Genomic DNA, 22129 nt, shown 5'->3' on the forward strand with positions numbered 1-22129 from the left:
TGAGTTCAAGTTCCCATAGGGGCACAAAAAAGAAATCACCCTATTTCAAATAGCTTTTATCTTGCCATTTCATACAATGGGCAAGTGCTTGATGAATTAGATTGTGATTAAAATGTTAGGAGGCTGAATATGGAAAACGTTTATAACAAAATATGTTGAAAAGTATGTGTTAAAAAAGTATGTTGAATATGTCAACCTGACCTAGACAAAGGATAGAAAAACAGGTTGTAAGATATCATAAGAAATGTACACACTGCCCTACTATGTAACTGCACCCTCTTTGCACAACACCTTGTAAAAAAATTTATGTCCAATTAATAAAAAAAATAAAAAAAAAGTATGTTGAAAATAATACGTTTCACTTAGTTGAAACTGTAGAAACTGAATGGAAATTTGCTATCCTGGATATTAAATGAAAATTTAGCTATTGATTGTTTGAAGCTAATGGATAAAGCAGATGATATACAGTGTCTTTAAGTGAGACACTTTCAGTACTGTATTATTTCCATCCTGTAAGTTTTTTTGCCAGTTCTGGTGCTTGGACTCAGGTCCTGAGCACTGTCCCTGGTTTCTTGCTCAAGGCTAGCACTCTGCCACTTGAGCCACAGTGCCTCTTCTGGCCTTTTCTATGTATGTGGTGCTGAGGAATTGAACCCAGGGCTTCATGTATACAAGGCAAATGCTCTTGCCACTAGGCCATATTCCCAGCCCATCCATCTTGTAAGTTTTAAGTGCTATATGTAGTCTGTTTTTTCTTTATAGATCTGGTTCATAATTCTCATGGTTCTTGATTCTGAAATTCTATAGATTGTATGAAAAAATCCATGTATATTTAGGAAGCATGATTAAAGTCACTTCAGTCACAATACTTTTAAGAGTTGGAAAAAATACTGTAAATGTTTATTCAGAAAATAAAGAACTCCCTGAAGTGTTTACATTATCAAAATAGTTCCAAGAGATACTTTCTGTTATTAGTAGGATGAAAAATTAATTTTGTTGTTGACCTTACTGATGAGTTTCCAAGTTTCTTTGAAGGTTTAATCAAACTACTTCATTTCGTAGATTTGGAATGCTAAGCAACTGTTTATAGGTTTTGATACTGAAGAAAATGAAGAGAAACCTGAATGAAAATTCATCTCGAAGTACAGCAGGTATTGAACAGCTTTTATTGAAGTTCCTATATTTTTCATGTGCCACATAAACCTTGTATGGTTGAGATGAAACATTTTGGAATAAACTTTTTAAAAGATTAAACATTTAATCTATATTCTGTTCTTTCTAGATTCAGGGAGAAAAAAATAGTTTATTCAAGGCAAATATTTAGTAACAGGAATGAAATACAAAATATTTAGATTTATTATATCAATCTGCCTACAGAACTTATGTGATTGAGTTTTCTTATATGTCTAAGCTGCAAACAAAGAAATAGATACGTTTTTATTTATATTTGTGATTGGCTTATTCTAAACATTTACATAATTGCTTCTGTCTCCTAATAGTTTATGGAGTTTTTGTTTCCTCATTTAGAAGTATAAGGACACAGGGCAAGAATGATGAGAACCAGGCAATAATTATAATGCAGATTGAAGATTGTAACTATTTTTTTAATGGTGGATATAATGTATTCTAGACATTTAAGCTTAAGAATCAGTGCATTCAATTCTTATACTAACCTTTTAAGATAGTTTTTAATTATTATCCCTGCTTTTTAGATGAGGAATCAAGGAATAAAAAGTTTAAGTGATGAATATATTAAGTGGGAGAAACAGAATTTGAATTTAGGAATATGTCTCTAGAGTCCATGATATTAATGATTATCTTATTCTGTTTTTCTGTATATATCCCACATATATGCTTTGAAGTTGTAGTTCAAGATAGATTTAAAGTCATAATTAAAACCCAGTCAGTCTGACTCAAGATAATTCTCCTAGCCTTTCAGCAGAGAGTTTGCAGTATCAATATTCTCCTGCAGTGTAGTGGTGACAGTTCACCACCAAGTCCATTGATTTTCATTTAAGCAATGGGAAAGCTTTTTGAATCTTTTTTTCTTTTCAGTTCCCTTATAGGTTTTATAGTTTATTAATTCTAGCTTTGACCTAACTTGTGATCCTAATTTCCATGTGAAGGAAATAGAGGTTGTATTTTTATATTGTCATTATCCATGGTATTCTCAAAATGGTCTATAGAAAAATAGCATTATAAATATCTGGAGTGCTTATTAAAATTGAAGAGTTCTGGGTTTCAGAAAAAAATGAAATATAGCTTATAAGAATGAGTTTATAGCTTTGGAATTGAAATGATAATTAGCATTCCAAGTTAAATCTTGGCCCTAAAGATTGGTTGTTATGGTCCAAATAACTGTTAAGTTTTTAGAAATCGTAGCTCATGTTTTATGTTTCTTTACTTTGTTATAGTGTACAGGTTATCATCTGAAGTTGATATACTAATAGGTAAGCACAGGAAGGAAAGAAAACAGGAGTTGTATTTGAGAAATGTTAGGAGATGAGAATAGAGATGAGAAATTAAAGCAATGTTTATAGAACAAGAAAATATTTTTAAGAGAGGTAAGTGAGACTATGTAAGATTTTAAAAAGAATATAAAATTAGGGACATAAAATATATCCTATCTGTAATGTACTTAACCTATAGAAATAGAGATTCAAACTGCATGTTACATTATTATAAGTTGTACATTATGTTATTTTGTAAGTTATGATTATTTGCTATATACTATTTTATTGATGCATTCAATGTAGGCTGTTTGCCCGTACCATTGTTCAATCAGAAAAAGAGAAACAGGCAGCCATTAACTTCTAATCCACTGAAAAATGATCCAGGTATTAGTACTGCTTCTGAAAGTTATGATTTCCCTCCTGTACCAACAGGTAAGAAAATGAGCAGAGTAAAAATTTCCAGAAAGCAAGAACTCAGAAACAATCCTCTCTCTCTCTCTCTGTCTCTTTCCCTCCCATTCTCCTTCCCTCCCTCCCTTCCTTCCTTTTTTCCTTCTTTCTTTTTTACTTGTACCAGGGCTTGAATTGGGAGTGGTGGAGGTCGCACTTCTTTGACTTGCTTGGTCATGGCTGGCATTCTGCCATTTGAGTCATACTGCTTCAGCCCACATTTTTGCTGGTTAATTAGAGAAGAGTCTCTTGTTGATCTTTTTCTGTCTGGACTGGCTTTGATTGTCCTGGTCAGCTTGCTGAGTAGGCAGTATTATAGGCATGAGCCACTAGAACCCACCTCAGGATTTTATTTCTTCTTTTCATTCTCCAAGTATGAACATTCCAGCACAAGAATTTTCTTCCTCAAAACACACATAGACATTGGCAAACAATGAAAAAATTCAAGTTGCTTTAGGAACAGGGAAAAGTGTGTATGGAATGTAGGAAAGATGGAAAAGAACCAGGAAATTTTGATGCTTAGTCTTTCTTATTTCTTAAAGCATTTTTGCCTTTCTTCATTTGTCAGCCCTTTATTTTCTGTCATCATTTGAAAATTCATGTTGATTTTCGTGTTGAGATGAGGATTAAGTTAGATGGCCTCTGCTCTTAGCCATAGGACTAGTGACTTTATTAAAGAAGTATGAGGGAAGGGTTGATAGTACAGCCCAAAAGATGGAACACTTGTCTAGCAAGCTTGAGTCCCTGAGTTCAAAATACAAGTACCACTTAAAACAAAAAAAAGGTGAGAGGGGCTGGGAATATGGCCTAGTGGCAAGAGTGCTTGCCTTGTATACATTAAGCCTGGGGTTCGATTCCTCAGCACCACATACATAGAAAACGGCCTGAAGTGGTGCTGTGGCTCAAGTGGCAGAGTGCTAGCCTTGATCAAAAAGAAGCCAGGGACAGTGATCAGGCCCTGAGTTCAAGGCCCAAGACTGGCCAAAAAGAAAACAAAACAAAACAAAACAAAAAAGGTGAAAACACACTTTCACCAGACACCAGACCTTTTTGCCACCCCTAACCTGGAAGTTCTCAGTTCCCATGACTGTAAGAAATAAATTTATATTTTTTATAAATTATCCAGTCTAAGGTATATTGTTAGAGCAACCCAAAGGGACTGAGATTCTCTCATTCAGTTTGCTGCTTATAGCTTCAGTTTGTACACAGAGTTGCTATTGTTGGGAGTTTACATAATCTAGTTCTACTTCTCCGAGGTCATGGGTTTACTGCCCTTTAAAATCTCTTGATTAGATTCTGGGGACAGGGACCCTCTGCTTATATCATCTTTTAAGTGAGACTACTAATATCCTGGTTTAGCTTTATGTTCAGAACTCTTAGTTAGCTCCAGTGGTCAGTACTTTAATGGTTGCTGATTTAGTTCTTTGTGGAAGAAGGTCAACATCTGAAATGTATCTGGTATGTGCAGGTTATATACACTTTAATTTCAGATATATACTTGGAAATATTAATAGACATGTAACTAAACATTTAAAATATATTTATGATTTCTTTTAAATTTTATTTTTGTGCTGTTCCTGGGGCTTGAACTCAGGGCTTGGACACTATTCCTAAGCTTTTTTGCTCAAGGCTAGTGCTCTACCACTTGAGTCACAGCTCCACTTTGGCTTTTTCGTGGTTAATTGGAAATAAGAGTCTCACAGACTTTCCTGCTGAGGCTGTCTTTGAATCATGATTCTCAGATCTCAGACTACTACTGAGTAGCTAGGACTATAAGCATGAGCCACTGGAACTAGCTAAAATAGATTTATCAGTAATAATATTTGTTTTTTTTTTTCCAAAAAAAGTACTCAAGGTGTTCCCATAGACATTAATGTCATTTTAGCTAGGACTATAAGCATGAGCCACTGGAACTAGCTAAAATAGATTTATCAGTAATATTTGTTTTTTTTTTCTTTTTTTTTTTTTTGTTTTTTTTTGGCCAGTCCTGGGCCTTGGACTCAGGGCCTGAGCACTGTCCCTGGCTTCTTCCCGCTCAAGGCTAGCACTCTGCCACTTGAGCCACAGCGCCGCTTCTGGCCGTTTTCTGTATATGTGGTGCTGGGGAATCGAACCTAGGGCCTCGTGTATCCAAGGCAGGCACTCTTGCCACTAGGCTATATCCCCAGCCCTTGTTTTTTTTTTTCAAAAAAATTACTCAAGGTGTTCCCATAGACATTAATGTCATTCTAAATGGTCTACACTAGACAAATTTGAAATATAAAGTTAATATCACTTATTTTTATGGACAAAATTACAATTGTACAGCATCTGTGTGGTCATTTCTCCATTAAAACATCCTCACTATTTAAAATGTTTTTATAAGTGGCTTATAGCTTCGTCTTAAAACATAATAAGTTTGAGCTATTCTGTAAGGAAGCATGCATCTTTCTGAATTACTGGGCTCTTGAAGTTCTGACCAACATTACTGTTTATCAGAAATCTGCATAAGTAAGGATTATGTAAGTGTTTTTAAAGATTTGCCTGATGTATTAATTGGGTTGGAATATAATCTATAAAAAAAATAGTAGAAGAGCCTTGAGTAGAATAGACTATGAAAATATCAATGTACATCATACATAGTAGTAGGTTTAGTGGTGAAATTTTGTTTTATTCTCTCCATCTTTCTCTTTCATACCCTCTGCATGTATCTGCTATCAGTTATTATGTGCTTCTTACTATTGGGTGGAACCAAAATTTTTAACAAACATTGGGGCAGCTGAATTTATATTAAAAAGTATAAGATTATATATATAAACTGATTGTGGAAAGTGTACAGATTAAACTATTAAAATACAGTGGGGGAAGAAAGACATTTATAAAAACTGGACAGTCTGTGATTAAGTCTACAATAGAGTGCTATTGATGACCATTTGTGTATCTTCCAAGTTTTTTCTTCAAGTTTTTAAATTAAATGAATATCAAGTCATTGTTTTGGAAAAATGCTGCCTATGTTACTTTTATCTGTGTTCTTCTACTTCTGAGATTGGGCCTGGGAAGCTGTGACTCCAGAATTAGCCCATTTAAAGGACACAATGAACCCAGGGTATGTGAAAAAATAAAAACCAATAAATGTTTGTCTGTTACTGATAGATGTTAGTCTCCTGTGTATATTTTACATTTCTCAGTTTGAAAAAATATATTTAACAAGTCATATTTCATTGAAAGGCCAACACCACCTTCAGTTTCTTGTCCTCTGAGAAATGAAGATTCTCTGTTTAAATATGTACAATCAGACACTGAAAGAGACAAAAGTGATTGGAGGTGAGTATACCTAAATATTTTTTTCAGTTCTTTCTATCTCTCTTTCTTTTCCCTTGGGGAAATTTCTACATCAATACTACATCAATAAGTATGGAGTTTGCAGCTATGTACAACCTCCTGTATACTTTAAAACATGCCTGGTCATGGTCTTAATTTTGTTTTTTGGAGACTGTGTAGCCAAGGGTTTCCTCAACTTGTGATCTTCTGACCCTATGCCCAGAAAAATAAGTACTTTTCTAAGAAGTTTAACATTTCAAGCACACTGCTAATGTATATGTACATGCCAGTTTGGGTATGACATGGGCTGTAATTTTGTGACTGTGGATCATGGTGTATATATACTACATTAAACACTCAAAACCATTAAAAATAAATAAACCATGCCTGGATTACATATAATGGATAATATAATGCAGATACCTTAAGGAAGATACTGCTTCCTTTTCTCCTCAGAAGCTACTAGGAATTAGGCTTTATGATATACAAGGGATGTTGAAGACATAACTGAATTGGATTATGTGTTTTGGATGCACTAGAGAGGTAAAGAGACTGTAGTTCTTCAGCTAATCTCCAGGCTAGAAACACCTTCTCAGCAAATTTTTGGAGGAAGTTTTAGTTTCACTGTTACCACTAAGTAATTGTAAAGCGTAGGAAGCATTTCTGACTATAAATGCTGGTTTTAGTAGCCACAGGAGAGGAAGGACAGTTGCATTTCTGTTCTCTTTATTGGGAAAAAAGTTGCAAAAGTATCATATAAAGAGATAGTAGAAAAACATGTCTTCATAGAGATATATCAGGTGATTAATAGTTCCAATAATATTTTTCTATTTTTGTAACTTAAAAAGTTTTTATAATTGTAATTTGCTTTCTCACCATTTGTTACTTAATTTTTTTACTTTATTTAACAACATTTTCCAATTTATACAAGCTTCAGACACCATAAAACATTTTGGAGGATTATTTTCTTAAATAAGAACTCCTCTTTGGGGAGATTATTTTCCTCCCTCCCTCCCTTTCTTTTTTATTGTTGTGGAGCTTGAACTGGGCTTGGGTGCTGTCCCTTGGACTCTTCAGCTCAAGGCTAGCACTCTACCACTTGAGCTACAGCACTACTTCTGGTTTTCTGGTGTTTAATTGGAAATAAGAGTCTCACAGACTTTTTTGCCTGGGCTGGCTTTGAACTGCAGTCCTCAGATTTCAGCCTCCTGAGTAGCTAGGATTACAGGTGTGAGCCACTGATGCCTGGTGATTATTTTCTTAAATAAGGGATGAGTTTATTAAGCTTTCTTGCAATATTTCCTGGAAAATTACTCAATTAAGAATTTGTGACTTGAACAAGTTTTTCCTTGGGCAATTCTTTACCAGCCTGCCTAGAAAATATAGTTAGATTTTGGCTTCATTGAGTTCCATGTTCTGATCAGCTGATATCACTCAGATTAATGTAGCAAAAAAATACTGCGTCAGACTGAATAGTAGTGCTCCTCAGCTATATTGTAAAAGCACAAAATATCTAATCAAATAGCTATCTGGTCAGCCTTTATTTTCCTTTTGATTTATATATTTGTAGAAAATTTAAATGTAATGTATAAAGAATTAAGCAAAAGTCATCTTCACTTGGAGACAACCACTGTCATGGAGGGTAGAATAGTTTAAAAATATACTCTGTAGCACTATACTACTAATTGAGACACTAGCTTTTTGAGTTCTAGACTTTTCAGTAACTTGCTATCTTTTCATATGGAAAGAGGTCATATGTTGTGATTTTGTTGCAGTATTATGTTTGGAATTTTTAACTAGTAGTAATAAATCATAAATAATAACTAGTAGTAAATTACATTTTATTTAAGTAAAAAACTTTTTGTCTAATTTAATTTTAGAAAAGCTTATACAAATACATATTTATTTTTATAGCTACAGAGATGATGACAAAAATACCAGCGTGCGTACTTGGGATACAAATTATTTTAGACCTCAGTTAAAAAAAAACATGATGGCAAAGGATAGAAGCAGTTTTTGTCCAGTGAGTTTGGGAACTCAACCACAAAAGCAGTTAAGAATACCTGCACCTTCTAATTTATCTGGTCACAAAGAAACTGAGATCCTCGGACAAACAGGCTTCTCCAAAATGTCTGGTTCCACAAAAAAAGGCTTGGATAAGAACAGTGGATTGCAGGCATTTAAGCCTAATTTTCAACAAAGTCAATTTAAGAAAAAAATGTTGGATGATGTTTCAGAAGAAAATACTCTGAAGGTAAACATTAAAATATTAATGAATGGCTTTAAAATATTAGGTAAATATTTAGAAAGCTATAAAAAGTAAAATAATTTGAAATTATATGGCATATGTTGATTAATATAAATATGCAGTTCCGTTGGAGTAGATCAGTGTTAGTTTCCAAGATAATTTCTTAGGGGATATTATTGGAGGCTCCTTCTTTTCTGTCTGTCTGTCTGTCTCTCTCTCTCTCTCTGTCTGGTATCGGAGCTTGGACTTCAGGCCATGCTTGCTTAGCTTTTTTAAAAAAATTTTTTTATTAAATTTTTTTGACAAGGTGTTGTGCAAAAGGGGTACAGTTACATAATAGGACAGTGTGCACATTTCTTATGATATCTTACATCCTCGTTTTTCTTTCCCTTCCCTAGATCAGGTAGGCATATATACAATACCCAGTGTACCAAAAACATACAGTAACCACGTGGCATACGCCAAAGGAAATTCATGTAGAACTTTAAATATAATATCAACAATAGAGTTTGCTTATCCTTGTCTTATATTATTATACATATATAGCTTTTGAGCTATTGTGATCCACTGAGAGGTCTGTTTTAGACCTTTTTATGTTTAGTGGTTGTTTGGTTTTAGTTACATAATGTAAGGTCCCTGACCCAAACCTGTGAGAAATACCATGTGACCAGAAGTTTTTTGTTTTGCAGACTTGATCTCTAGTGTTCCCCCCCCCCACCTTAACAGTCATATATCAAATAGATCATGCCCCTTTTTTTCTGTGTTCTAGGCTTGTCTCGCTCAACATTATTTGTTCAAGTTCTGACCATTTCCCTGCAAATACCAATATTTTATCATTTCTAATCACTATGTAGTATTCCATTGTGTACAGGTACCACATTTTTTGGATCCATTCATCTGTAGAGGGGCATCTGGGTTGTTTCCGTATTTTGGCTATTGTGAATTGTGCAGCGATAAACATGGAAGTGCAAATGTCTTTTTGATATCTTGGGACCTGCTGTTCAGAATAGATGCCTAGGAGTGGTATGGCTGGGTCATAGGGTAGGTCTATATTGAGCTTTTTGAGAGACCTCCATACTGTTCTCCAAAGTGGTTGTACTAATTTGCACTCCCACCAACAGTGGAGAAGAGTTCCTCTTTCCCTGCATCCCCTCCAGCATTTGTGGTTGCCTGAGTTCAGAGTATAGGCCATTCTAACTGGAGTGAGCTGGTATCACAGCGTTGTTTTTATTTGCATTTCCTTTATTGCCAGGGATGTTGAACATTTCCTCATATGTTTCTTTGCCATTTTTTATTTCTTCTCTTGTGAAGTCTCTCTTTAGCTCCTTTGCCCATTTAATAATTGGTTTACTGGGCTTGGAGGGGCTTAGTTTTTTGAGTTCTCTGTAGATGACAGATATTAGGCCTTTGTCTGTTGCTGTGCTGGTAAAGATCCTTTCCCATATGGTTGGCTGTCTTTCTATTTTGGTGGCTATGTCCTTAGCTGTGCAGAAACTTTTTAATATGTAGTAGTCCCATTTGTCAAGTCTCTCCCCTATCTGTTGTGCCCCTGGGACTCTATTCGGGAAGTTCCTTCCTGTGCCTGTAAGTTCTAGCGTCTTTCCTACTCTGTCCTTCAGTAGTTTCAAAGATTCAGGTCTGATGTTGAGGTCCTTGATCCATTTTGAGTTGATCTTGGTGCATGGTGATAGGCTAGGGTCTATTTTGAGTTTTCTGCATATGGCTGCCCAGTTTTCCCAGCACCAGTAGTTGAAGAGGCTATGTTTTTTTCCGTTGTATGTCTTTAGCTCCTTTGTTGAATATCAGCTGACTGTAAGAATGTGGCTTTATTTCTGGATCTTCTAGTCTATTCCATTGGTCTTCAGGTCTGTTTTTATACCAATACCAGGCTGTTTTTGTTATGATGGCTCTATAATAGAGCTTGAAATCTGGTATTGTGATACCTCCTGCACTGCTTTTTTTGCCTTGAATTGCTTTGGCTATTCTAGGTCTTGTGCTGTTTCATATAAATTTATGGGATGCTTTCTCTGTTTCAGTGAAGAATGTATCTGGGATCTTGATGGGGATTGCATTGAATTTGTATAAGAATTTGGGCAATATGGCCATTTTCACTATATTGATTCTGCCTACCCATGAGCATGGGAGGCCTTTCCATCTCCTTGTGTCCTCTTTGATTTCCCTTATTAGATTTTTATAGTTCTCATTAAATAAGTCATTCACGTCTTTAGTTAGGTTGATCCGTAGGTAATTTATTCTTTTTTTAGCTATTGTAAATGGTATTATTTCCATAATTTCCTTTTCTGCTTGTACATTGCTGGTGTTCAGAAAAGCTGCTGACTTTTGTGGGTTGATTTTGTATCCTGTTACTTTGTCAAAATGGTTTATTAGGTGTAGGAGTTTGTGGACTGAGTCTTTTGGGTCCTTCAGATCTAAGATCATGTCATCTGCGAATAGGGATAGCTTGATTTCTTCCTTGCCGATTTGGATCCCTTTGATGTCCTCCTCTTGCCTTATTGCTATGGCTAGGGATTCCAGCACTATGTTGAAAAGAAGTGGGGAGAGTGGGCATCCTTGTCTTGTTCCTGAGTTTAGGGGGAATGGTTTTAGTTTCTCCCCATTTAATATGATATTAGCAGTTGGTCTGTTGTATATGGCTTTTATTGTTTTAAAGAATGTTCCATCTATTCCTGTTCTCTCCAGGGCTTTTAACATGTATGGATATTGTATCGTGTCAAAGGCTTTTTGGGCATCGACTGAAATGACAATGTGATTTTTGGTCTTAGCTCTGTTTATGTGGTGAATTACACTGATTGATTTACGGATGTTGAACCATCTTTGTGTCTGTGGGATGAAGCCTACTTGATCATGAAGTATAATTTTCTTGGTCAGTTTCTGGATCCTTTTACTTGCTCAGCTTTTTTATTCACTGATAATTTTCTTCCACTTGAGCTACACCTCCAGCCAGGGTTTTTTTTTTTTTTTTTTTTTTTTGATGGTTAATAAGAGATGGAGTCTTTTGCACTTTTATGCCTGCGCTGGTTTCTAACCCAGATTTGTCTATCCTTCAGATCTCACTCAGCTCCCTGAGTAGCTAGGATTACAGGTATAAGCCACTGAGAATCAGCTGGATGCTCCTTTTTCATAGTTGCTGTAGAAGCATTTTGGTGTTTTTGTTGTTTTTTTCTCTTTTTGGTGTCAGTCATGGGGCTTGAACTGGGTCTGGGCACTGTCCCTAAGCTTTTGTGGTGCTCAAAGTTAGTGCTTTCCCAGTTGAGCCACAGCTCCACTTCCAGCTTTTTGGGTCGTTAGTTGGAGATAATCTCATGGGCCTTCCTCCCCAGGCAGGCTTCAAACCATGATCCTTAGATCTCAGCCTTCTGAGTAGCTAGGATTACAGGCATGTGCCACCAGCACCAAGCTTGCTTCAGATTTTTTTTTTTTTAGTGGACCCAGACTTTTCACTGCAAATTTTACCAATCTCTTCATACATTATTCTGTGTTTTTTTCTTAAACAGAGATCAGGGCCAGATGGAATTTTTGCTTAATAGGAATGCTGTCTGTTACAGTTATTCAGCTATACCACTTAACTCTGCCATCATAGCTTGGCATCAGCTGTAGACAATACATAGGTTAATGAGTATGGCCATGTTGTAATAAAAGTTTGCAAAAACAGATGTCAGGTAAATTTTGAGTGTAGGCAATACTTTACTGATTTCTGCTTTGTAATATGTTCCTATTCTTCCTTTTAGCCTTATATTCCATACTTCACTATTCTTCCAATTTGCTAGTCATTCTGGACTTCACAATTCTCTAAACATGGCATATATTCTAATATTCCTGCTTTGGTTTATAATTTTCATACCTCACTCTGTGCACAGTGCTAATTGTTCCTTGTAAATATTTGTACACTTTATGTGTACTGGTTGTTTGCTTTCTTCCCTTCCTCACCTTCTGGCATAGTACATTCTTCACCTGCTCTTCTCTGTGCTCTGGAATGCTGATTCATAGCTCATCATTCTGGGACCTCTTATTTGCTAGTCTCAGCCAGTGGAAATCACCAGGAGGGTATCAAATGGCTATGCCACTGCATGGCACAGTTTCTCTATGCGTCTAAATTTTCCTGGCTTAGTAATTTAACTACTTCCATTGTCATTCCAGCCTAAGAGTGGTAACAGCTTCTTACCTGCTTCCGTCTTTGGGTTCTTAAATATCCTTTGTTCTGACTACTTGTCTGAAAGCAGTCTTTTAAACACACCTTTAGGGTAAAGTATGTTTTTCTTTTCTTTCTGGTAATATGATCAAAATAGCATATTTTTCAGTAGTTCTTAGCTTTATGTCCTCTTATGCATAATAATAAGAATAAGGTGACACTGTCACCTTATTTCACTGTGGCTCATTATGATAATAACCTTCAAAAGGAGACATTTTAGAATTCGGGTTAGTATGGGAAGAAGGGAGAAAAGTATTTGTATTTGGAGAAAAAAAGTTCCATCAGATGTTTTTCACAACTTTTATCCTCACAAAGAAAATCATCAGTATCTTACACTTTCTTTCTTTTGGTTGTTATTGGGGTTTGTTATGCTTGCTAAGCAATCACTGTGCCACTTGGGCCATGACCCTAAGACTTTTTATTTTAGTTAATTTTCAGATAGGATTTCACCTTTGACCACAATCTTCCTACCTGTGTCCCCTCATAGCTGGGATTACAGGTATGTTTTGGTTTTGTTTATAGTAGAACTAGGAATTGAACTCAGAGATCATGCTTGCTAAGCAGCCATTCTAACCACTGAGCCATGCCTCCAGCCCCTTTTCACTTTGGTTATTGTCAAGGTAGTGTCTGAGCTGAGATCTTTCTACTTGTGCTTCCCTGGGTTGCTGGGGATGACAGATGTGCACCAACGCACTCAACTCTTTTGCGTCCCCTTGTGGCCGAGGTAATAGACTCAGGCTACTGTGCCCAGACATTGGTTGAGATAGAATCTCAAAAACTTTTATGCCTGGGTTGGCCTCAAAGTTCAATTCTCAAATCTCTACCTCCGAAGTAGCTAGGATTATAGGCTTGAGCGACTACAGGTATATGTAGCTTGTTTTTGGATATAGTCTTACTGAGGGTTATTTTTTGGCCTGGACAGGCTTTTCTATTTCCCATGCGGTTGGGATTATAGGCATGTATGACCACTCTTCTTACTCTATTCTTAGTAGATCTTCAGAAATACAAAGCAAATTTCTATCTCAGGCCCCCTACACGTCTCTCTGTTACCATATAACCATTTAAAATATTAATCCCAATCTCTCTTTTTTCTTGTTTTTTTTTATGCATAGAACATGTCAGTTCCTTATGTTGTTTTATATATTTATTTATTTATTTTATGAATTCCATTTTAGACTGTAAATCATGTGAGAACAGACACTATATCTGTTTTGTGCTCTACTATAGTTTCATTAGTAGCTATGTTCAAATGGAACAGGTGGTCCAAAACATTTTTTTATTTTTCCATTAGTGTTTATTAATTTTATAAAATAGTGTATTTTATTACAACTTTTTCCATACATGTATGTAAATTAATTTGATTGTACTTACCTCTGCAGCTTACACTTAGCTCTTCCTTGCTTCCCATTGGTCATCTTCTCATTCCCTAATAGTTCCTTTTATACTTTCAAGAATTTTTTTTTAAGACTCAAAAAAAACCCCACTTTTGAACAAATCAACAAATGAATAATATATCTGGCTCTCCTCCAAGAATGTGAGAACTTTAGGGAAAGGAATTGGTTTATGTATCTATTTATCACAGGATTTTGCACAACATGTTTATTCAGTGAATGGACATGAATGAGTGGATGAATGACCATACATAATAGCTGCTTTCTTTTTTTTTTTTTTTTTTTTTGGCCAGTCCTGGGCCTTGGACTCAGGGCCTGAGCACTGTCCCTGGCTTCTTCCCGCTCAAGGCTAGCACTCTGCCACTTGAGCCACAGCGCCGCTTCTGGCCGTTTTCTGTATATGTGGTGCTGGGGAATCGAACCTAGGGCCTCGTGTATCCGAGGCAGGCACTCTTGCCACTAGGCTATATCCCCAGCCCCATAGCTGCTTTCTTGATCGTCTTCAAATACATCTTGATTTTTTCCTTCTATAATGTTATAGTAATGGATTTAATAAATGCATAAGTTTGGTAATGCTTCATTTTTTTCCCAAAAGAAAAGTCCTTCGCATCAATTACAACTTAAGGAAAAAACCAATTCTTTAAGAGTTATTTCTGCAGTTATTGAAAGCATGAAATACTGGCATGAACATACACAGAAATCTGTACTTCTTTTTGAATTATTAGGTAAGTATAATACTTCAAAAATACTTCAGTAACACTATTTGGACAGAAGTTTTAAATATCAACAGGAATACTGAGGGGATTGTGAAGAAAAAATTACAAAAGGAGATTATGATTCATTAGAATTTTCTTCAGATTTGTGTGAATTAAATAATTGGTAACTGATAGTAGTATTCTTCTGATTCATAATGTTAATGTTAAATAGACCTTTGTAAGTAATCTAACCCTTTGAGTTATGTGAGGAAATAGGGCACATGATTAAAATAGATTTGACTAAATCATAAAGTTAGCAGCAGTGGTAAAATCCATGTCTCCTTGTAACTGGACACATGACTCAAGTGTTAGAGCAGCAGCCATGGAATGTAGGGCCCTAAGTTCAAGACTCAGTACTGATATGTATGCATGTCACACAAGAAAGAATCCAAGTCTCCTTAATCTCAATCTTGTTCACTTTCTATACTACATTACTTATTTTTGTATGTAAGTTAAATAATATTTTAAATACTCCTAAAGAATATTTTATGAATAATACTGATAATAAATACCTTTTCTAAATTAATATTTTAAGAGTTTTGTATATTTCTAGAATTTTTCTTAGACGGAAAAGATAAGAGAAATAATGTATAGAGATTCAAAACTTACTACTTAAGGGATGAGTAGGATTGGGAGAGATGGAGAGTGATTAAAGGGGTGACATTAATCAACATTCATTGTACTCACAAACTGACTTGTTGAATTGAAACTCCTTTGTACAAGTACTTGAGGATAATAAGTTTAAACATCTTAAAAGAGCAAAATAATTTTTATAGTTTAAAATTAATAATAAATTGTGAAATAATTTCACAAAAAGAGACTGTCATAAACATCCATATGACTATGTCATAGGTATATTTAAAGCTCCTTTATGGTTGTTACTTTAGAAATAAGTCCTGAAGTATCTTTCCTGTCCATGCTTTTATAATTTATTATGTATCTGGATCCATATGTTTGTTTATATCATGAATGTAGAAATAGTTTGCATTTCAACCCAATATTATGTTGAGCCATGGTATTTCTTCATTGCCTAAACTTCTACCTGTGACTAGTCCTCCCTCTTTGAAGTACTGTAATTTTAATAATAGTGCCTGTGACAAAATAGTGACCTCAAGCTGTGTATGTTCTTGTTCTAAAAATCTACCAACTTACCTTGTACATCAAAAGTGACTTCTGGGGCTGCGAATATGTCCTAGAGGCAAGAGCGCTTGCCTCGTATCATGAAGTCCTGGGTTCGATTCCCCAGCACCACATATATAGAAAATGGCCAGAAGTGGCACTGTGGCTCAAGTGGCAAAGTGCTAGCCTTGAGCAAAAGAAAGCCAGGGACAGTGCTCAGGCCCTGAGTTCAAGGCCCAGGACTAGCCACAAAAAAAAAAGTGACTTCTGCTTTGGGAAATTATCCTGGATTTTCTCAGTGGACCCAAGGTCATCACATGGGTCCTTTTAAAAGGAAGCAAGGAGGTTAGAGTCAGGGAGAGACTAGAAAATGTTATCCTGCTGACTGAGAAAGAGGAAGGGATCTTAAGTCAAGGAGTTGAGGTGTGTTTATTAACCTCCTAAAGGAACATGGCCTTACTGACACATTTTAGATATAACCATATTGTGACATTTCTTTGATAAGCTTCTTCTAGTGCTCTTTCCCAGAAATAAACAAATGGCTCTTTGCATATCACCATTTCTGATTGATAACAAGCCTATCACTAGAGCCCCAAACTAGGTGGGTAGGGAATGGAATATGTTAATTGGCTTAAGTCATTCACAAGTGACATCTGGTTGTGGGGTTGGGGACAAATGCCATCCAGATACTGGGGCCAAGAACAGAAAAGAAAATCTAGGTCTCATTAGGGGCAATATAGACTAACGTTAAAGTAACAAATTTTCACTACTAGTTCTCAGGAGATGATTATGGAAGAATGAATAACTCCATTAGATAAAAATTTCTAGAGAGGGTCTGGGAATATGGCCTAGTGGTAGAGTGCTTGCCTCGTATACATGAAGCCCTGGGTTTGACCCCTCAGCATTGCATATATAGAAAAAGCCAGAAGTGGCGCCGTGGCTCAAGTGGTAGAGTGCTAGCCTTGAGCAAAAAGAAGCCAGGGACAGTGCTCAAGCCCTGAGTTCAAGCCTCAGGACTGGCCAAAAAATTTTCTAGAGATAAACATGGATTAAAATTTGGATTTTGCAGATGAAGAAATAGTTTAGAAAGAGATTAAACAGTTTACTTAAGGAGAATAAAATAAGAGAGATGGGAGAAGTAGTAACAAACAGTTATGGAGAATGAATATGCTTAGAGTTTTAGTGTATTTCAGGGCAACTATTAGTAAGTGTTGTGTATTTATTTACTAAGGAAGTAGATCTCACCTACTTTTACCACATACAAGAAGGTAATTGTGGAAGTCAAGAGATACATTAATTTCCCTATACAAACTAATTTCACATTTGAAATTTGTTTTGTTACATACCCTGCCTTTATACAATAAAATATAATTAAGGAATCAATTCACGTGAAGTCCTAAAATGTTAGTAAGTTGAAGACTGGGACTATAATAGAAATTCAATAACTTTTTTCATTAAATTATGATGCCTATTTGTTTTAAAGTATTTTATTGTGATAATGAAGTAGATTGCTCTGGAGATTTAGACACTATAAAACACATTCTAAGGAAAAACTTCAATACTCTGGTTTCTCTTCAGATCGTATAAATCTTTTTGCCTTTTACTAAGGAAAAACTTCAAATGCGCCTATTTTTAATTATATGGACTTGAGTATAATGCTTAAAAGGGCCATAAACATTTCTTTTATGTAAAAATAGTCCTAAAATACATTTTTCTTAAAATATCTTTATTACTGTATAAATAGAATTGTGAGACGTTCATGTGGGAACAATTAATGTCTACTTCTAGGAACACAAAAGTGCAATGCCTATGTGCATCTGATCATATAATATTTATCAAAATGAATTCCAGGAAATGGAAACAAGGGTTTTTTGTTGTTGTTGTTTCTCCTTCCTTCCTTCCTTCCTTCCTTCCTTCCTTCCTTCCTTCCTTCCTTCCTTCCTTCCCTCCCTCCCTCCCTCCCTCCCTCCCTCCCTCCCTCCCTCCCTCCCTCCCTCCCTCCAGTCCTGGACCTTGGAATCAGGGCCTGAGCCCTGTCCATGGCTTCTTTTTGCTCAAGGTTAGCACTCTGCCACTTGAGCCACAGCGCCACTTCTGGCCATTTTCTATGTATGTGGTGCTGAGAAATCAAACCCAGGGCTTCATGTATATGAGGCAAGCACTCTTGCCACTAGGCTATATTCCCAGTCTTGTTTTCTTTTTGTCTTGTTCATTTATCTGTCTTTTGGAGGTTAAGGGGGGTACAGAAATGGTGAGATGAAGAGTGAACAAATGCAATAGTGGTACTCACTAAACACTGTTGAAAATGAACTGTACAACTTGTGGGATGGGAGGGAACAGCTGGGAGAGAGCAAGGGAAGTGGTGACATTGTCCAAAAAGAAATGTATGCATTACCTGTAACTGCAACCCCTCTGTATATCACCTTTATAATAACAATTAAAAAAGAGGAACAAAGTCTATTCTGTGATAAATTTTATTTGCATTTTTCCAACAATTAATTCTTCCCCATTTTTATGTTGCTTAGCTGTCCTTGATTCAGCTGTTACATCTGGTCCATACTATTCAAAGACCTTTCTTATGAGAGATGGGAAAAATACACTTCCTTGTGTGTTTTATGAAATTGTGAGTATTTTAAAAGTATTCTTTGAAAAGTCTGTGCCAACAAAACATAAAAATGCAGGCCAAAATTCCATTGTAATATAAATTCTGTTAACTTTTTTTTTTTTTTTTGCCAGTCCTGGGCCTTAGACTCAGGGCCTGAGCACTGTCCCTGGCTTCTTTTTGCTCAAGGCTAACACTCTACCACTTGAGCCACAGTGCCACTTCTGGCCATTTTCTATATATGTGATGCTAGGGAATCGAACTCAGGGCTTCATGTATATAAGGCAAGCACTTTTGCCACTAGGCCATATTCTCAGCCCCCTGTTAACATTTTACTATATGTAACTTTAAATATTTTATTTGGTTTTAGTTCTGATATTAGGGTTGTTTACTTATATGTGTAATATGGAGAGACTAGTTATTGTGGATTAGATGTTATGTTCAATAAGGAATATCGAGTGGAGTGTAAGGAGTAAATGGCTGCTTCCCTCAAAGAGTTTACAATCTCAAGTAAAAACATACATTAAAAAAAAAGCACTTCTAGCATTTTTACAGGTGCTCCTGTAGGAAGTGGGGTTAGCATTTGGTAGCTGGTGCTGAAAGAAAATCTTTGATTGCATCCTTGCCCTGGTATTGTATCTGTGACAACTGTCATTCAACAGAACAGGAAAAAAAATATTCTTGCAGGGTGCCGGTGGCTTATACCTTTAATCATAGCTACTTTGGAGGCTGTGCTATGAGGACCACTATTGGAAGCTAGCCTGAGTAAGAAAGTTCATGAGACTTTTATCTCCATTTAGCCACAAGAAGGCCAGAAGTTGATCTGTGGCTCAAGTGTAGAGCATTATCTTTGAGCAAAAAAGCTCAGAAACAGTGTGCTCAGGCCCTGAGTTCATGCTCCAGGACTGACACACACAAAAATAAAGGCTAAGACAGAGGCACAAGTAGGGTACTATAGAAGTGGATAGGAAGATGAAATCAGAGAAAGAACTTCAAGTAGATAGTAACTTATATCAGGACCTGTATTAACAACTAGAAAGAGCTAAATTAGAGTGTATTGAGGGAAGGACGATGTGTAAGAGATGTGGAAGAATGCATTTTAAGATGAAGAAGCAGCATTTTACAAAGATGTGAAACAAGGCCTCATTTCTTCAGCATCCTGCAAGTTGTATATTACCAGTACCAAAATGTAGAATTTAATACATGTGTTAGTGTAATCTGGGATATAAATTAAGGGCTTGGTGACAAAAAAAGGATGAACACCTTGTAAGATCTACATATTATAAGAGAATTTGGCCTAGTTCTGAAATTGGCTTAAATTCTGAAAAACAACAACAACATTGGATCCTGATGTTTATTTTTATCATTTATTAGCTTCATGACCTAAGCAAGTTGCTTAAAATACCTGAACTTCATTAAAAATAGGTAAACGGAAAGTAAATTCCTCATTATAGTTTTGTCAGCAGTAGGAACCTGAATGATGGAATTAAAGTGTTCGGAGGTAGTTCCTATTTAGTTCATATAGCATTGTCCATAATTTCAAAAGCTCTCTGGTTGTTTCCCATCAACAATAATGTGGAAAATTAGAATATATATACATATATTTGTATCTACATAAATGTATATATACACACATTATTTGCATACACATATATTTGTATTAGAATATACATGTATGTAAAATGTACGTGAATGTGTGCGCTCTATGATCCAGCACTTATTTTATATTGGTTTGATTTTTGTTGTTTGATTTGGTTCTTTGAGACTGTTTCCTTATGGTGTCCTGGAATTCCAAACCTTTCTGCATCAGCTTCCTGAGTGCTGGGATTCTAGGTGTGTTACACCTAGATTTAATATAACACTTTAATTTCTAGTTGTATACCAAATACATACTTATTTTTACACAGAACTATACAAAATTTAGTTAATCATATTATTAAAAGTTGAAATTTAGATAAATAACTTTTTGATGCTTATATTTTGAAACACAGGATCGTGAACTTCCAAGACTGATAAGAGGCCGAGTCCACAGATGTGTTGGAAACTATGACCCAAAAAAGAACATTTTCAAATGCATTTCTGTCAGACCAGCATCTGTTTGTGAGCAAAAAACATTCCAAGCATTTGTTAAAATTGTAGATGCTGAGATGAAGTATTATACTAAAGCAATGAATGAAATTTAAATTGTGATAAGGAATAGTGATAAGCTAGTACATATGGAAACATTGTATTGCTGTTTATTTTACATGCCTATGGTCTTAGTGCTGTAAGTTTTCTCTATTTTATTTCTTGAATTAAAATATTTAAATCCTTTAAAATGAAATTTTTGAAGAGTAATTTTAATGTGTTTGCTAAAATGGAGCATTTAGTAAAATTTATGATTTCAGATAAAAATTCTCATTGCAATACACATAGATACTTCTTTTTTAAATTAAATTTTATTGACAAGGTGTTGTGCAAAGGTCTGATGTTGAGGTCCTTGATCCATTTTGAGTTGATCTTGGTGCATGGTGATAGGCTTGGGTCCATTTTGAGTTTTCTGCATATGGCTGCCCAGTTTTCCCAACACCAGTAGTTGAAGAGGCTCTGCTTATTCCATTGTATGTCTTTAGCTCCTTTATCGAATATCAGCTGACTGTAAGAGTGTGGTTTTATTTCTGGATCTTCAGTTCTAATCCATTGGTCTTCAGGTCTGTTTTTATACCAATACCAGGCTGTTTTTGTTATGATGGCTCTATAGTAAAGCTTGAAGTCTGGTATTGTGATACCTCCTGCGCTGCTTTTTTTGCCTAGAATTGCTTTGGCTATTCTAGGTCTTTTGCTGTTCCATATGAATTTATGGGTTGCTTTCTCTATTTTGGTGAAGAATGTATCTGGGATCTTGATGGGGATTGCATTGAATTTGTATAAGAATTTGGGCAATATGGCCATTTTCACTATATTGATTCTGCCTACCCATGACCATAGGAGGTCTTTCCATCTCCTTGTGTCTTCTTTGATTTCCCTTATTAGATTTTTATAGTTCTCATTAAATAGGTCTGTCACGTCCTTGGTTAGGTTGATCCCTAGGTACTTTATTCTTTTTTTGGCTACTGTAAATGGTATTATTTCCATAATTTCCTTTTTGCTTGTACATTGCTGGAATACAGAAAAGCTGCTGACTTTTGTGGATTGATTTTGTATCCTGCTACTTTGCCAAAATGGTTTATTAGGTGTAGGAGTTTGTGGACTGAGTCTTTTGGGTCCTTCAGATCTAAGATCATGTCGTCTGCGAATAGGGATAGCTTGATTTCTTCCTTGCTGATTTGGATCCCTTTGATGTCCTCCTCTTGCCTTATTGCTATGGCTAGGGATTCCAGCACTATGTTGAAAAGAAGTGGGGAGAGTGGGCATCCTTGTCTTGTTCCTGAGTTTAGGGGGAATGATTTAAGTTTCTCTCCATTTAATACAATATTAGCAGATGGTCTGTTGCATATGGCTTTTATTGTTTTGAGGAATGTTTCATCTATTCCTGTTCTCTCCTGAGCTTTTAATAAGTATGGATGTTGTATTTTGTGAAAGGCTTTTTGGGCATTGACTGAGATAACAATGTGATTTTTGG

General features: G+C 35.8%; 1 protein-coding gene and 1 non-coding gene across 2 annotated transcripts; both read left to right on the top strand.

The window, feature by feature from the left end:
• The first annotated feature begins 1071 nt into the window (after positions 1–1071).
• Positions 1072–20743, top strand: Spata22 (spermatogenesis associated 22). Its single transcript, XM_048365108.1, has 8 exons — positions 1072–1151; positions 2757–2885; positions 5928–5988; positions 6111–6206; positions 8118–8457; positions 14648–14777; positions 18452–18549; positions 20520–20743. The coding sequence occupies exons 1-8, from the start codon at positions 1109–1111 to the stop codon at positions 20709–20711; spliced, it is 1089 nt and encodes a 362-aa protein (XP_048221065.1). The 5' UTR covers positions 1072–1108; the 3' UTR covers positions 20712–20743.
• LOC125366595 lies at positions 19069–19197 on the top strand. The gene has a single exon (XR_007213891.1). It is a non-coding gene; the product is annotated as a small nucleolar RNA SNORA30/SNORA37 family (small nucleolar RNA).
• Positions 20744–22129: the final 1386 nt, after the last annotated feature.

This window comes from Perognathus longimembris, chromosome 17 (genome assembly GCF_023159225.1).
Source record: "Perognathus longimembris pacificus isolate PPM17 chromosome 17, ASM2315922v1, whole genome shotgun sequence".
In the NCBI taxonomy this organism is placed as follows: Eukaryota; Metazoa; Chordata; class Mammalia; order Rodentia; family Heteromyidae; genus Perognathus; species Perognathus longimembris.

Coding starts and splice junctions, on each gene's coding strand:
- Spata22 (XM_048365108.1), top strand. CDS start 1,109: ATGAAGAGAAACCTGAATGAAAATTCATCTCGAAGTACAGCAG. Junction 1,152..2,756: donor TTCATCTCGAAGTACAGCAG/GTATTGAACAGC, acceptor CATTCAATGTAG/GCTGTTTGCCCGTACCATTG. Junction 14,778..18,451: donor ACTTCTTTTTGAATTATTAG/GTAAGTATAATA, acceptor TATGTTGCTTAG/CTGTCCTTGATTCAGCTGTT.